Genomic DNA, 11,869 nt, shown 5'->3' with positions numbered 1-11,869 from the left:
CATACACCTAACAACAATAAGATTACTAAATAATAATTCTTTGCTCAAGGGGTTAACTACTGGACTGTAGTTGTTCAGTGGCTATCTCTTCTTGGTAAGGGAAGAAGAGACTCTTTAGCTATGGTAAGCAGCAGCCTATAGAAGGACTCTCCAAAATCAAACCATTGTTCTCTAGTCTTGGGTAGTGCCATAGCCTCTGTACCATGGTCTTCCACTGTCATGGCCAGAGTTTTCTTGCCTGAGGGTACACTAGGTCACGCTATTCTATCTTATTTCTTTTCTTCTTATTTTTTTAGTTCTTGGTATAGCTTATTTCTATTGTTTATTACATCTCTTTTAGTTTATTTATTGCCTTGTTTCCGTTCCTCACTGGGCTAATCTTCCCCGTTTGGGGCCACTAGGCTTATAGCATCCTCATTTCCAACTAGGGCTGTAGATTAGCAAGTAATAATAATAATAATAATAATATTAATAATAATAATAATAATAATAATAATAATAATAATAATAAGGCTACGAGAGAGACCAAGACCTTTCATGTACACAAATAGGAAATGAAAAATTGGAAATAAATAAAGAAAAAGAAAAATAACAGAAAAATCGAAAAATCAAAATTGAAATCTCGTCGACGTAATCCTTGGCCCAACACAGATGAAAACATTTAAAAGGAAAACATGACGAGGCTTTGATCCAAGTTGTTTTATTAATTAATTAGCTGATTCAAATTGTGTATAAATGTTTGAAATGCTCTGGATTTCCTCTGCTCCTTTGTTGTTCTGCTGCTGTCATTCCGAGCAACTTGCGCACGAGCAAATTAAGCCCCTCGATTTTAGGGGAAAAAAAATTCTTATACAGTTAAAGAGATAATTGAATCCCTAGTGAATATATATTATTTTGATAAATGTATAATTTAAACTAATTTTGGAATAGAATTCAAATTTAAAGGGTTTTATGAATGGAAATAACATAGAGATTCGAAATATCGATCTATTAAGAAATTATTTTGATGGGTAGTACGCGTGCAAGTCTCATGGTTGTCGTGGCTATCATTATTTCGTACATATTATTTTTGGAGTAAACCAATTTATCATCTATGATATAAAATACTTATAAATCATAGCCCTCATTCAAGTTTATTTTTTAATTTATCATAAATAACATTCATTCTTGGTGCAAGGTTAAAGTGCAATCACTTCATCCCATTTCACTGTGAAATTAGTTATGGCATCCTAATATTCTGTTATAACTATTTCCTTGTTTCAAATTCTTGTTCGTCTTCTGATATTTCTAACATATCCACTCATGTCTCTTTCTCTTCACATTCCAAAATTATTATTATTACTTAATTTTCTCTGTCAAGTCACAAACATCATCTTTGTATTTTATTGCGAGATTTGCTTTTAGTTTAGATTTTCTTAGTCTGCAAATATTCGGCTGCATCACACACAAGTTTCACTGAACCTCCGTCACATGACTTATCATTTTTCTTTCCATTGATGTTTTAGTTTTAACTAGCTTATATCCCTGCTTGGTGATCTGTTGGACTGGGGTTCGAGTCCCGCTCAAATCTGTTAGTTCCTTTGGTCGGTGCAACCTCACTATCCTTGTGAGCTAAGGATGAGGGTTTGGGGGAGCTATAGATCTACATGCTGAGTCATCAGCCGCCATTTCCTGCCCCTACCTGGGCCTATCTTGGGTGGAAAGAGGGCTTGTGTGCTGATCATATTGGTATATATTGATTCTCTGGGGGGGTATTGTCCTGCGAGCTAGGGCATTGTCATCGTCCTTTGACTCTGCCGTTCATGAGTTACCTTTAAACCAATCCACTTTCTAATCACGGAGGGAATACATGGGTAGACTATGGGTAATAAATGTATAATAAATTCAAATTATTTTTTCTAATACACATTTTTCTTTGGATTTAGAATTAGATTCTTAGTTATATTTTCTACAAAATTTAGGCCAATTATTTTAGAAATGATGGTTTATCTGTGAAAACAATGTGTGAGAGAGAGAGAGAGAGAGAGAGAGAGAGAGAGAGAGAGAGAGAGAGAGAGAGAGAGAGAGAGAGAGAGGACGAGCCCGAAGCATAAAACACGAGCATCCCAATTTATCAAGAAAGTCTCGGTCGAACGTTAAAAGTTATTTTCTCTTATCTTCGACTCGAAAAAAAAAGAAAAAATGAATAAAAAAGTTGATAAAATTACTAAGGCCGTTCAAAAGAACATTATCAACATTTGTAAACAGAATCTTTTAACGTCAATTTTCTCTTTTGGAGTCCTTGGGCTTATATCCTCCTACTTTTCCGACTAGGGTTGCAGCCTAGCAATTAATAATAATAATAATAATAATAATAATAATAATAATAATAATAATAATGATGATTTTCAAAAGGTAGGGGGGATGGGGGTAGGAAGTGGGCAGTTGCAGGAGTAAGGGGGGGGGGAAGTAAAGTCATCAAGATGTAATGTTACTTTCACGATTGGGAGACATTAGCATGTGTCTTATATGATGCCCCCCCCCCCCAAAAAAAAAAGACATTTCTTTCAAAAAAGTTGATTTTATGGTTATTTCTGCTTCTTATTAATACATTTCTAACCTATGTCCTTTAAAATTATATGTACAAAGTAATGTCTAAATATGAAAGCCATATTGTAGTTTCTGTCGTAAAAAATCCATTATTTTGAAGTTATTCCTTCACTATTATCAATTCAGTGATAAATAAGGACGACCTTTAATTTCAAAAATTTTATATTTTTTATTTACATTAATGTGGGTAAATTGTTTTAAACCTCTCCTATATTACCTTTCAGCAAGTATTTGAAAGTACGATTTTTAAAAGGGAAGGTTATCCAGATTTACGGTTCTTCTTTCTTTTAATTCTAAAATACTCTTCATCATCCGGACAGAAAAAGGGATATACTATACATTATATATATATATATATATATATATATATATATATATATATATATATATATATATATGTGTGTATTTAAACATACATATTTATATTACAATATATAAATACATACATACATATATATATATATATATATATATATATATATATATATATATATATATATGTACATACATATTTTTATATACAGTATATATATATATATATATATATATATATATAATATATATATATATATATACATATATATATATATATATATATATATATATATATATACATATTTTTATTTATATAAATATATATGTATGAAAAAATATAGAGAGAAAAATGTGGAAGTAAAGCGCAAGGTACGTGAGGCAAAGAGGGCCGCTGACCTGAGGTGGGGTCAGGGATTGGGTCAGTCATATGAAAAGAATAAGTAGTAGTTTTGGAAAGAAGTGAAGAGAGTAAGGAAGGCTGGCTCAAGAATTGAAGAGGCAGTGAAAGATGGAAATGGAAGGTTGTTAAAAGAAGAGGAGACAAGGGAAAGATGGGCGGAATATTTTGAAAGTTTACAAATGTTGAGGATAATAGGGAGGCAGAGATAATTGCTGTTGCAGGTGTCGAGGTGCCGGTGATGGGAGATGAGAATGAGAGAGAGATTACAATAGAGGAAGTGAGGAGACCACTAGATGAAACGAGAATAGGAAAAGCATCTGGTATGGATGGTGTGAGAGCCGAGATGTTGAAGGAAGGGGGTGTGACTGTACTTGAATGGTTGGCGAGATTGTTTGTGTGTTTTGTGTTGTCAATGGTACCAGTAGATTGGGTTTGTGCATGTATTGTACCACTATATAAGGGTAAGGGAGAGGTGCAGGAGTGTTGTAATTCAAGAGGTGTTAGATTGTTGAGTGTAGTTGGAAAAGTGTATGGTAATGATTAATAGGATTAAGGATAAAACAGGGAATTCAATCTTAGAAGTACAGGGTGGTTTTAGAAGAGGTAGGGGTTGTATGAATCAGATTTTTACAGTTAGGCAGTTATGTGAGAAATATTTACCAAAAGGTAAGGAGGTGTATGTCGCGTTTGTGAATCTGGAGAAAGCGTATGATATAGTTGATAGGGAAGCAATGTGGAATGTGATGAGGTTATATGGAGTTAGTGGAAGGTTGTTGCAAGCAGTGAAAAGTTTATACAAAGGTAGTAAAGCATGTGTTAGAATAGGAAAGGAAGTGAGTGATTGGTTTCAGGTGAGAGTGGGGCTGAGACAGGGATGTGTTATGTCGCCGTGGTTGTTTAACTTGTATGTTGATGGAGTGGTGAGAGAGGTGAATACTAGAGTGCTTGGACGAGGATTAAAACTGGTAGACGAGAATGACCATGAATGGGAGGTAAATCAGTTGTTGTTTGCGGATGATACTGTACTGGTTGCAGACACAGAAGAGAAGCTTGACCGACTAGTGACAGAATTTGGAAGGGTGTGTGAGAGAAGGAAGTTGAGAGTTAATGTGGGTAAAGAGTAAAGTTATGAGATGTACGAGAATGGAAGGTGGTGCAAGGTAGAATGTCATGTTGAATGGAGAGTTACTTGAGGAGGTGGATCAGTTTAAGTACTTGGGGCCTGTTGTTGCAGCAATTGGTGGAGTGGAAGCAGATGTACGTCAGAGAGTGAATGAAGGTTGCAAAGTGTTGGGGGCAGTTAAGGGAGTAGTAAAAAATAGAGGGTTGGGCATGAATGTAAAGAGAGTTCTATATGAGAAAGTGATTGTACCAACTGTGATGTATGGATCGGAGTTGTGGGGAATGAAAGTGATGGAGAGACAGAAATTGAATGTGTTTGAGATGAAGTGTCTAAGGAGTATGGCTGGTGTATCTCGAGTAGATAGGGTTAGGAACGAAGTGGTGAGGGTGAGAACGGGTGTAAGAAATGAGTTACACCTAGAGTGGATATGAATGTGTTGAGGTGGTTTGGCCATGTTGAGAGAATGGAAAATGGCTGTCTGCTAAAGAAGGTGATGAATGCAAGAGTTGATGGGAGAAGTACAAGAGGAAAGCCAAGGTTTGGGTGGATGGATGGAGTGAAGAAAGCTCTGGGTGATAGGAGGATAGATGTGATTGAGGCAAGAGAGCGTGCTAGAAATAGGAATGAATGGCGAGCGACTGTGACGCAGTTCTGGTAGGCACTGCTGCTTCCTCCGGTGCCTTAGATGACCGCGGAGGTAGCAGCAGTAGGGGATTCAGCATTATACACACACACGCACATATATATATATATATATATATATATATATATATATATCATATATATATATATATATATATACATATATATATATGTGTGTGTGTGTGTGTGTTAAGTTAAGGCAAAAGAAAAACATATTTGGTTTGTTGTAGATGCGCAGTGCATCCTGCTGCGCATCTATCATGTCAGTCAGTTTGTTATGCAGTCAGGCTTTTCCTGATGGATGAGTTATTAAAATCCATTCAGACCTCACTAAAAGTAGTGGAAGAAGGACAAAATGACATTAGAAGTCGTCTAAAATCTCTAGAAAGTGAAAAAAAGACATAAAAATAATGGTACAAGACCCAAACATGGGTTTGATAGTGATGCGTCTGGGGAAGGCCGCAGGATAGTAAGAGAGTATCCTGTGTCCCTGACATCCCCGGTTATCCAGCAAAACAGCAACAAGCTTTCTTTGGTCTGGTGTTGAATTCTCCTCTCCTCTTCTCTCTCTCTCTCTCTCTCTCTCTCTCTCTCTCTCTAACAGGCAGGATAGAGAGCATCCTGTGTCCCTGACATCCCCCGGTTATCCAGCAAAACAGCAACAGGCTTTCTTTGGTCTGGTGTTGAATTCTCCTCTTCTATCTCTCTCTCTCTCTCTCTCTCTCTCTCTCTCTCTCTCTCTCTCTGACAGGCAGGATAGAGTGTATCCTGTGTCCCTGACATCCCCCGGTTATCCAGCAAAACAGCAACAGGCTTTCTTTGGTCTGGTGTTAAAATTCTCCTCTCTCTCTCTCTCTCTCTCTCTCTCTCTCTCTCTCTCTCTCTCAATTCTTTCTTTTTTCCTGCTTCTCTACTTGTTATCATTATAACATTTTAGTTTTTTATGGCTATTCTTTCGGCCCTCATTTAGATTTGCTTAAAAAGCAGTTACTTAACAACAAACTGTTGGAAAGTACTGCAAATACGAGGGAGGAAGAATAAGGACCCCCTTACCAGGTCACAACCCCTAGCTGGGGGCAAGACCCCGGATACCCTTCCCAAGTCACAACACCTAGCCAGGGACAAGCCCCCTGACCCCCTTCCCAGGTCATAACACCTAGCAGCAGACCCCCTTCCCAGGTCACAATTCCTAGCCGGGGGCAAGGCCCCGGATCCCCTTCCCAGGTCACAACACCTAGCCGGGGGCAAACCCCCGTACCCCCTTCCCAGGTCACAAAACCTGGCCGGAGGCAAGCCCCCGGACCCCCCTTCCCAGGCCACAACACCTAGCCGCGGACCCCCTTCCCAGGCCACAACACCTAGCCGCGGACCCCCTTCCCAGGTCACAACCCCTAGCCGGAGGAAAGCCCCCAGACCCCCTTCCCAAGTCACAACACCTAGTCGGGGCAAGCCCTCGGACCCCCTTCTCAGGCCACAACACCTAGCCGTAGACCCCATTCCCAGGTCACAACCCCTAGCTGGGGGAAAGCCCCCGGACCCCCTTCCCAGGTCAGAACAACTAACGGGGGCAAGCCCCCGGACCCCCTTCCCAGGTCACAACCCCTAGCCAGGGGCAAGCCCCCGGACCCCCTTCCCAGGTCACAACACCTAGCCGGTGGCAAGCCCCAGGACCCCCTTCCCAGGTCACAACACTTAGCCGCGGACCCCCTTCCCATGTCACAATACCTAGCCGGGGACAAGCCCTCGGACCCCGTTCCCAGGTTACAACACTTAGGCGGGGGTAAGCCTCCGGACCCTATTCCCAGGTCACAACACCTAGCCGGGGGCAAGCCCCCGGATCCCATTCCCAGGTCACAACACCTAGGCGGGGGCAAGCCCCCGGACCCCCTTTCCAGGTCACAACCCCTATCCGGGGGAAGCCCCCGGACCCCCTTCCCAGGTTACAAACTTGTACTGGCAAGAGGTAATGTTGAACTGCGCACTCTAAAAACATTAAAACTAAAGAAATTAATGACTTACTTTTATGACAAGGTGTAATGGTCTTTTTTCCCCTGTCCGAAATAATGGTTACCTCCACCAAGCAAAGGGGGAATATATATCCTGGGCCATATTTCCCCCGGGGAGAATTTCGGACGGGGGGAAAAACAGACCATTACACCGGGAAGACAGAAAGGGATTTTAAGTCGGATGCAATCCTCTTAAGGCTTAAGCCTTTTACCCCACAATGAATTATTTTGTTTATGATAATTTTTTTCTTTATTCTTTTTAGCCTTACACAATTTCTTCATTCCTTTCTTCAATTTTGCTTTCCAAACTCTTCACTTTCACTTAGAAATTAAAGAAATAAGAGCTTTTTTTTGGTTTACGAAAATCGTACTATGTATTCAGTTGAAGTTGTTGAATGGAAAATGCCACCGATGTCTACATCAGTAATATTAGTATTAAAAGACTTCTCTTTTATAAAATACAATCTTAATTAAGTTTTGTTTCCAAGAAACTCTATATAAAAACCAACATTTGTATCCATAATCAATATTTGGTGTTACAATTAGTCCAAAGGGACTAAGAAAGAGTTTGTTTGGGCGGAGTCACGTAAACAGTTTAGTGAAGATTGTGATCTTAGTCCCAATATAATTTATTTCTCTTTTTCTTAATCGTATTTAATTTAGATAACGGAATAGATTTCCTCATAAGAATTTTTAATAATGAAAATATCATATGTTTAGATATGTGTACTTCAGGAATGTCATTTTGGATTGATGACATCACAGGCTCTTTGCACTTGGCCAAAATACTTCTGACTTTTTCGATAGAAAAAATCCTTTAAAATTCCTACGTAGCTATAATAATAGTCAATATTAAGAGCATCTAAATTCATAATTATTAACGCTTATCAAATAATATAAATTTATCAAATAAATGAATAAACTTTGCATAAAACAATGAAGCTTGCTGATATGGAAAATATTTTCTGATGAGTAATGGCAGTGATGTCTATTTCGTCCTGGATAATCTAAAGTAAAGAGACTCGGGTTCTCCGAGAGTCCTGGATCGGGTTAAGCCCTAAGAAATGGACTTCGTTGAGGATCCTTCCTCTTGGGTGTCTTCCGATTCAGGACTACCTCTCGGTTTGGGGTTCCGAGACAGGCAGGATAGAAAGATAGTATCCTGCAACTGACGTCCCCCGGTTATCCAGCAAAACAGCAACAGGCTTTCTTTGGTCTGTTGTTGAAATCTCTCTCTCTCTCTCTCTCTCTCTCTCTCTCTCTCTCTCAACTATTTCTTATTCCTGCTCCTATACCATAGTTTTTTAGCCATAAGTAGCTTACGTCCCTGCCTCGCAATCTGTGGGAGAGGGGTTCGAGTCTCGCTCAATATCGATCGCTTTCTGCATAGAGTCGACGAACCTAAAACATGAAACCCAAGATTCCCAATCCATTAAGAAGGACTCAAACGAACCAGAATGACACCCTCAATTTCGTCCAATAATGATACTTTACTTTACTTTTCTATCTCTCTTGCATAGTTTTGGTACGAAGGATTTTATCATAATTATGTCAATCAACGAGGTGAATAGTGACGCCACCTGTCAAAATAGACGTAGACTGTAACACCTCCCCCCCCCCCCCCCCCGCCTCTCCTCATTTGTTTTCCTTTTATGGTTTTGAGATTTGAACATCTCCTTGTGAAATAATGTTAAAAGATCCTCACGGTATTGCCACATTAGTTAGATTTATGTAATTAGCAGACATATGTCATAAATATAATTAGTTAAGTACGTGATATATAAATTACACACACACTGGTACCTTTGTCACAAGGTCTGGTGGGCTATAGGCAGATGAGAGATTATTCATTTAATATAAATGTAATTCATTGGAACAGGTTTCAATTCGATTGTCTTTATGGGGAGGTCAAGTTTGCGATTTACAAAATATTACGATTTACATGTAATCGGGGGGCCAAGGCACCAGCCGCCTGTTGAGATACTACCAGTAGAAAGTTATTGGGTCCTTTGACAGGTCAGATACTACTGCACTGAACCTCTCTCTGGTTACGGCTCCTTTTGTCATTGTCTACACATACACCGAATAGTCTGGCCTACTCTTTCCACATTTTCCTCTGTCCTCATTCACATGACAACAATGAGATTACTAAACAATTCTTCTTTGCTCAAGGGGTTAACTACTGCACTGTAGTTGTTCCGTGGCTATCTCTTCTTGTTAAGGGTAGAAGAGACTCTTTAGCTATGGTAAGCAGCAGCCTCTAGAAGGACTCTCCAAAATCAAACCATTGTTCTCTAGTCTTGGTTAGTGCCATAGCCCCTGTACCGTGGTCTTCCAGTGACTTGGGTAGAGTTCTCATGCTTGAGGGTACACTAGGTCACACTATTCTATCTTATTTCTTTTCTTCTTATTTATTTTAGTTCTTGGTATAGCTTATTTTTACTGTTTATTAGTTCTCTTTTAGTTTTTTTATTGCCTTGTTTCCGTTCCTCTCTGGGGTATTTTTCCATGTTGGGGCCACTAGGCTTATAGCATTCTACTTTTCCAACTAAGGATGCAACTTAGCAAGTAATAACAATTATGATAATAATAATAATAATAATAATAATAATAATAATAATAATAATAATAATAATAATAATAATAATAATAAGGCGAGAGACCAAGACCTTCCATGTACACAAATAGGAAATGAAAAATTGGAAATAAATAAAGAAAAAGAAAAATAACAGAAAAATCGAAAAATCAAAATTGAAATCTCGTCGACGTAATCCTTGGCCCAACACAGATGAAAACATTTAAAAGGAAAACATGACGAGGCTTTGATCCAAGTTGTTTTATTAATTAATTAGCTGATTCAAATTGTGTATAAATGTTTGAAATGCTCTGGATTTCCTCTGCTCCTTTGTTGTTCTGCTGCTGTCATTCCGAGCAACTTGCGCACGAGCAAATTAAGCCCCTCGATTTTAGGGGAAAAAAAATTCTTATACAGTTAAAGAGATAATTGAATCCCTAGTGAATATATATTATTTTGATAAATGTATAATTTAAACTAATTTTGGAATAGAATTCAAATTTAAAGGGTTTTATGAATGGAAATAACATAGAGATTCGAAATATCGATCTATTAAGAAATTATTTTGATGGGTAGTACGCGTGCAAGTCTCATGGTTGTCGTGGCTATCATTATTTCGTACATATTATTTTTGGAGTAAACCAATTTATCATCTATGATATAAAATACTTATAAATCATAGCCCTCATTCAAGTTTATTTTTTAATTTATCATAAATAACATTCATTCTTGGTGCAAGGTTAAAGTGCAATCACTTCATCCCATTTCACTGTGAAATTAGTTATGGCATCCTAATATTCTGTTATAACTATTTCCTTGTTTCAAATTCTTGTTCGTCTTCTGATATTTCTAATCTCCTATCTCCATTCATGTGTCTCGTTCTCTTCACATTCCAAGATTATTATTATTACTTAATTTTCTCTGTCAAGTCACAAACATCATCTTTGTATTTTATTGCGAGATTTGCTTTTAGTTTAAATTTTTTTAGTCTGCAAATATTCGGCTGCATCACACACAAGTTTCACTGAACCTCCGTCACATGACTTATCATTTTTCTTTCCATAGATTTCTTAGTTTTAACTAGCTTATATCCCTGCTTGGTGATCTGTTGGACTAGGGTTCGAGTTCCACTCAAATCTGTTAGTTCCTTTGGTCGGTGCAACCTCACTATCCTTGTGAGCTAAGGATGAGGGTTTGGGGGAGCTATAGATCTACATGCTGAGTCATCAGCAGCCATTTCCCTCCCCCTACCTGGGACAACTTCTTTGACTGGATCTACTCAACCCCCCTTCCCCCCCACCTACACCTACACACCCGCCCGTACGCCCCAATAGATAATAGAGTGACATCAAGATGTAAGAGAAGGACGTCATAGGTTCTAAACTTGGGCACTAAATATATTACATCATTCAGTTTTTTATCAACCCCTTGAAAGTAACGCTTCTTGGTGCCCCAGTCAAAGACCAAACGCATATGCAACACATTTAAATGTTTAAGGGCCGATTTATGTAATTTTGGGTTCTTGAGATATTTACTTTGTAGGAAGACTCTACAGTCTCCTGGTACCCAACCGCGTCAGTCTCCTCCTCCTCGATTAGCCCCTGCAAGTAGGATTCCACCTCGGGTGGATGCTGCTGCCGATCGCGGTTTATTAAATAAAGGTCCTTAAATCCATATGTTTCCAAAAAACAAATGTGCTCCTAATAGACAAAGTTTCGGTATATTAAAGATATTCCCCGCTCCCTGATGCTTACGAATAGTGGCGTTCCAACACATGTAACCTGGAATTAACCATATTGATCTCATGATAAATGTTCCCATATATAATATTAAATGACTTAATACGGAATTGTCAGAACAATTTATCAGGAAGTTGAATATTTCCTTACCTTGCTCCAGCTGTACGCTCTTCTCCTCCTCCTCCTCCTCTTCCTTTTCTTCCTCCTCCTCCTCCTCCTTCTCCTCCTTCTCCTCCGCCTTCTTCTCCTCCTCCTCCACCTTCTCCTTCTCCTCCTTCTCATCCTCTTCTACCTTCTCCTCCTCCTCCTTCTCCTCCATCTTCTTCCCCGCCTCTTCTACCTTCTCCTCCTCCTCCTTCTCCTCCACCTTCTTCTCCTCCTCCCCTCTTCTTCTCCTCCTCCTCCTCCTCCTCCTCCTCATCTTCCTCCTCCTCCTCCTTCTCTTCTACCTCCTCCTTCTCCTTCTCCTTCTCCTCCTCT

General features: G+C 39.1%; 1 protein-coding gene across 1 annotated transcript in view; it reads left to right on the top strand.

Annotated features, from left to right (window-relative positions):
- LOC137651104 (basic salivary proline-rich protein 3-like) overlaps nt 1-11,319 on the top strand; it is an 18,360-nt gene extending 7,041 nt beyond the window's left edge. Inside the window, exons 3-5 of the mRNA XM_068384241.1 lie at nt 6,249-6,617; nt 6,662-6,919; nt 11,193-11,319. Coding sequence (XP_068240342.1) covers nt 6,249-6,617; nt 6,662-6,919; nt 11,193-11,319 — 754 coding nt within the window. The remainder of the gene's footprint in view (nt 1-6,248; nt 6,618-6,661; nt 6,920-11,192) is intronic.
- The last annotated feature ends 550 nt before the right edge of the window (nt 11,320-11,869 follow it).

This window comes from Palaemon carinicauda, chromosome 12 (genome assembly GCF_036898095.1).
Source record: "Palaemon carinicauda isolate YSFRI2023 chromosome 12, ASM3689809v2, whole genome shotgun sequence".
Taxonomy (NCBI): domain Eukaryota; kingdom Metazoa; phylum Arthropoda; class Malacostraca; order Decapoda; family Palaemonidae; genus Palaemon; species Palaemon carinicauda.
Note: the sequence above shows the minus strand (reverse complement) of the source record. Positions and strands in the feature narration are given on the sequence as shown.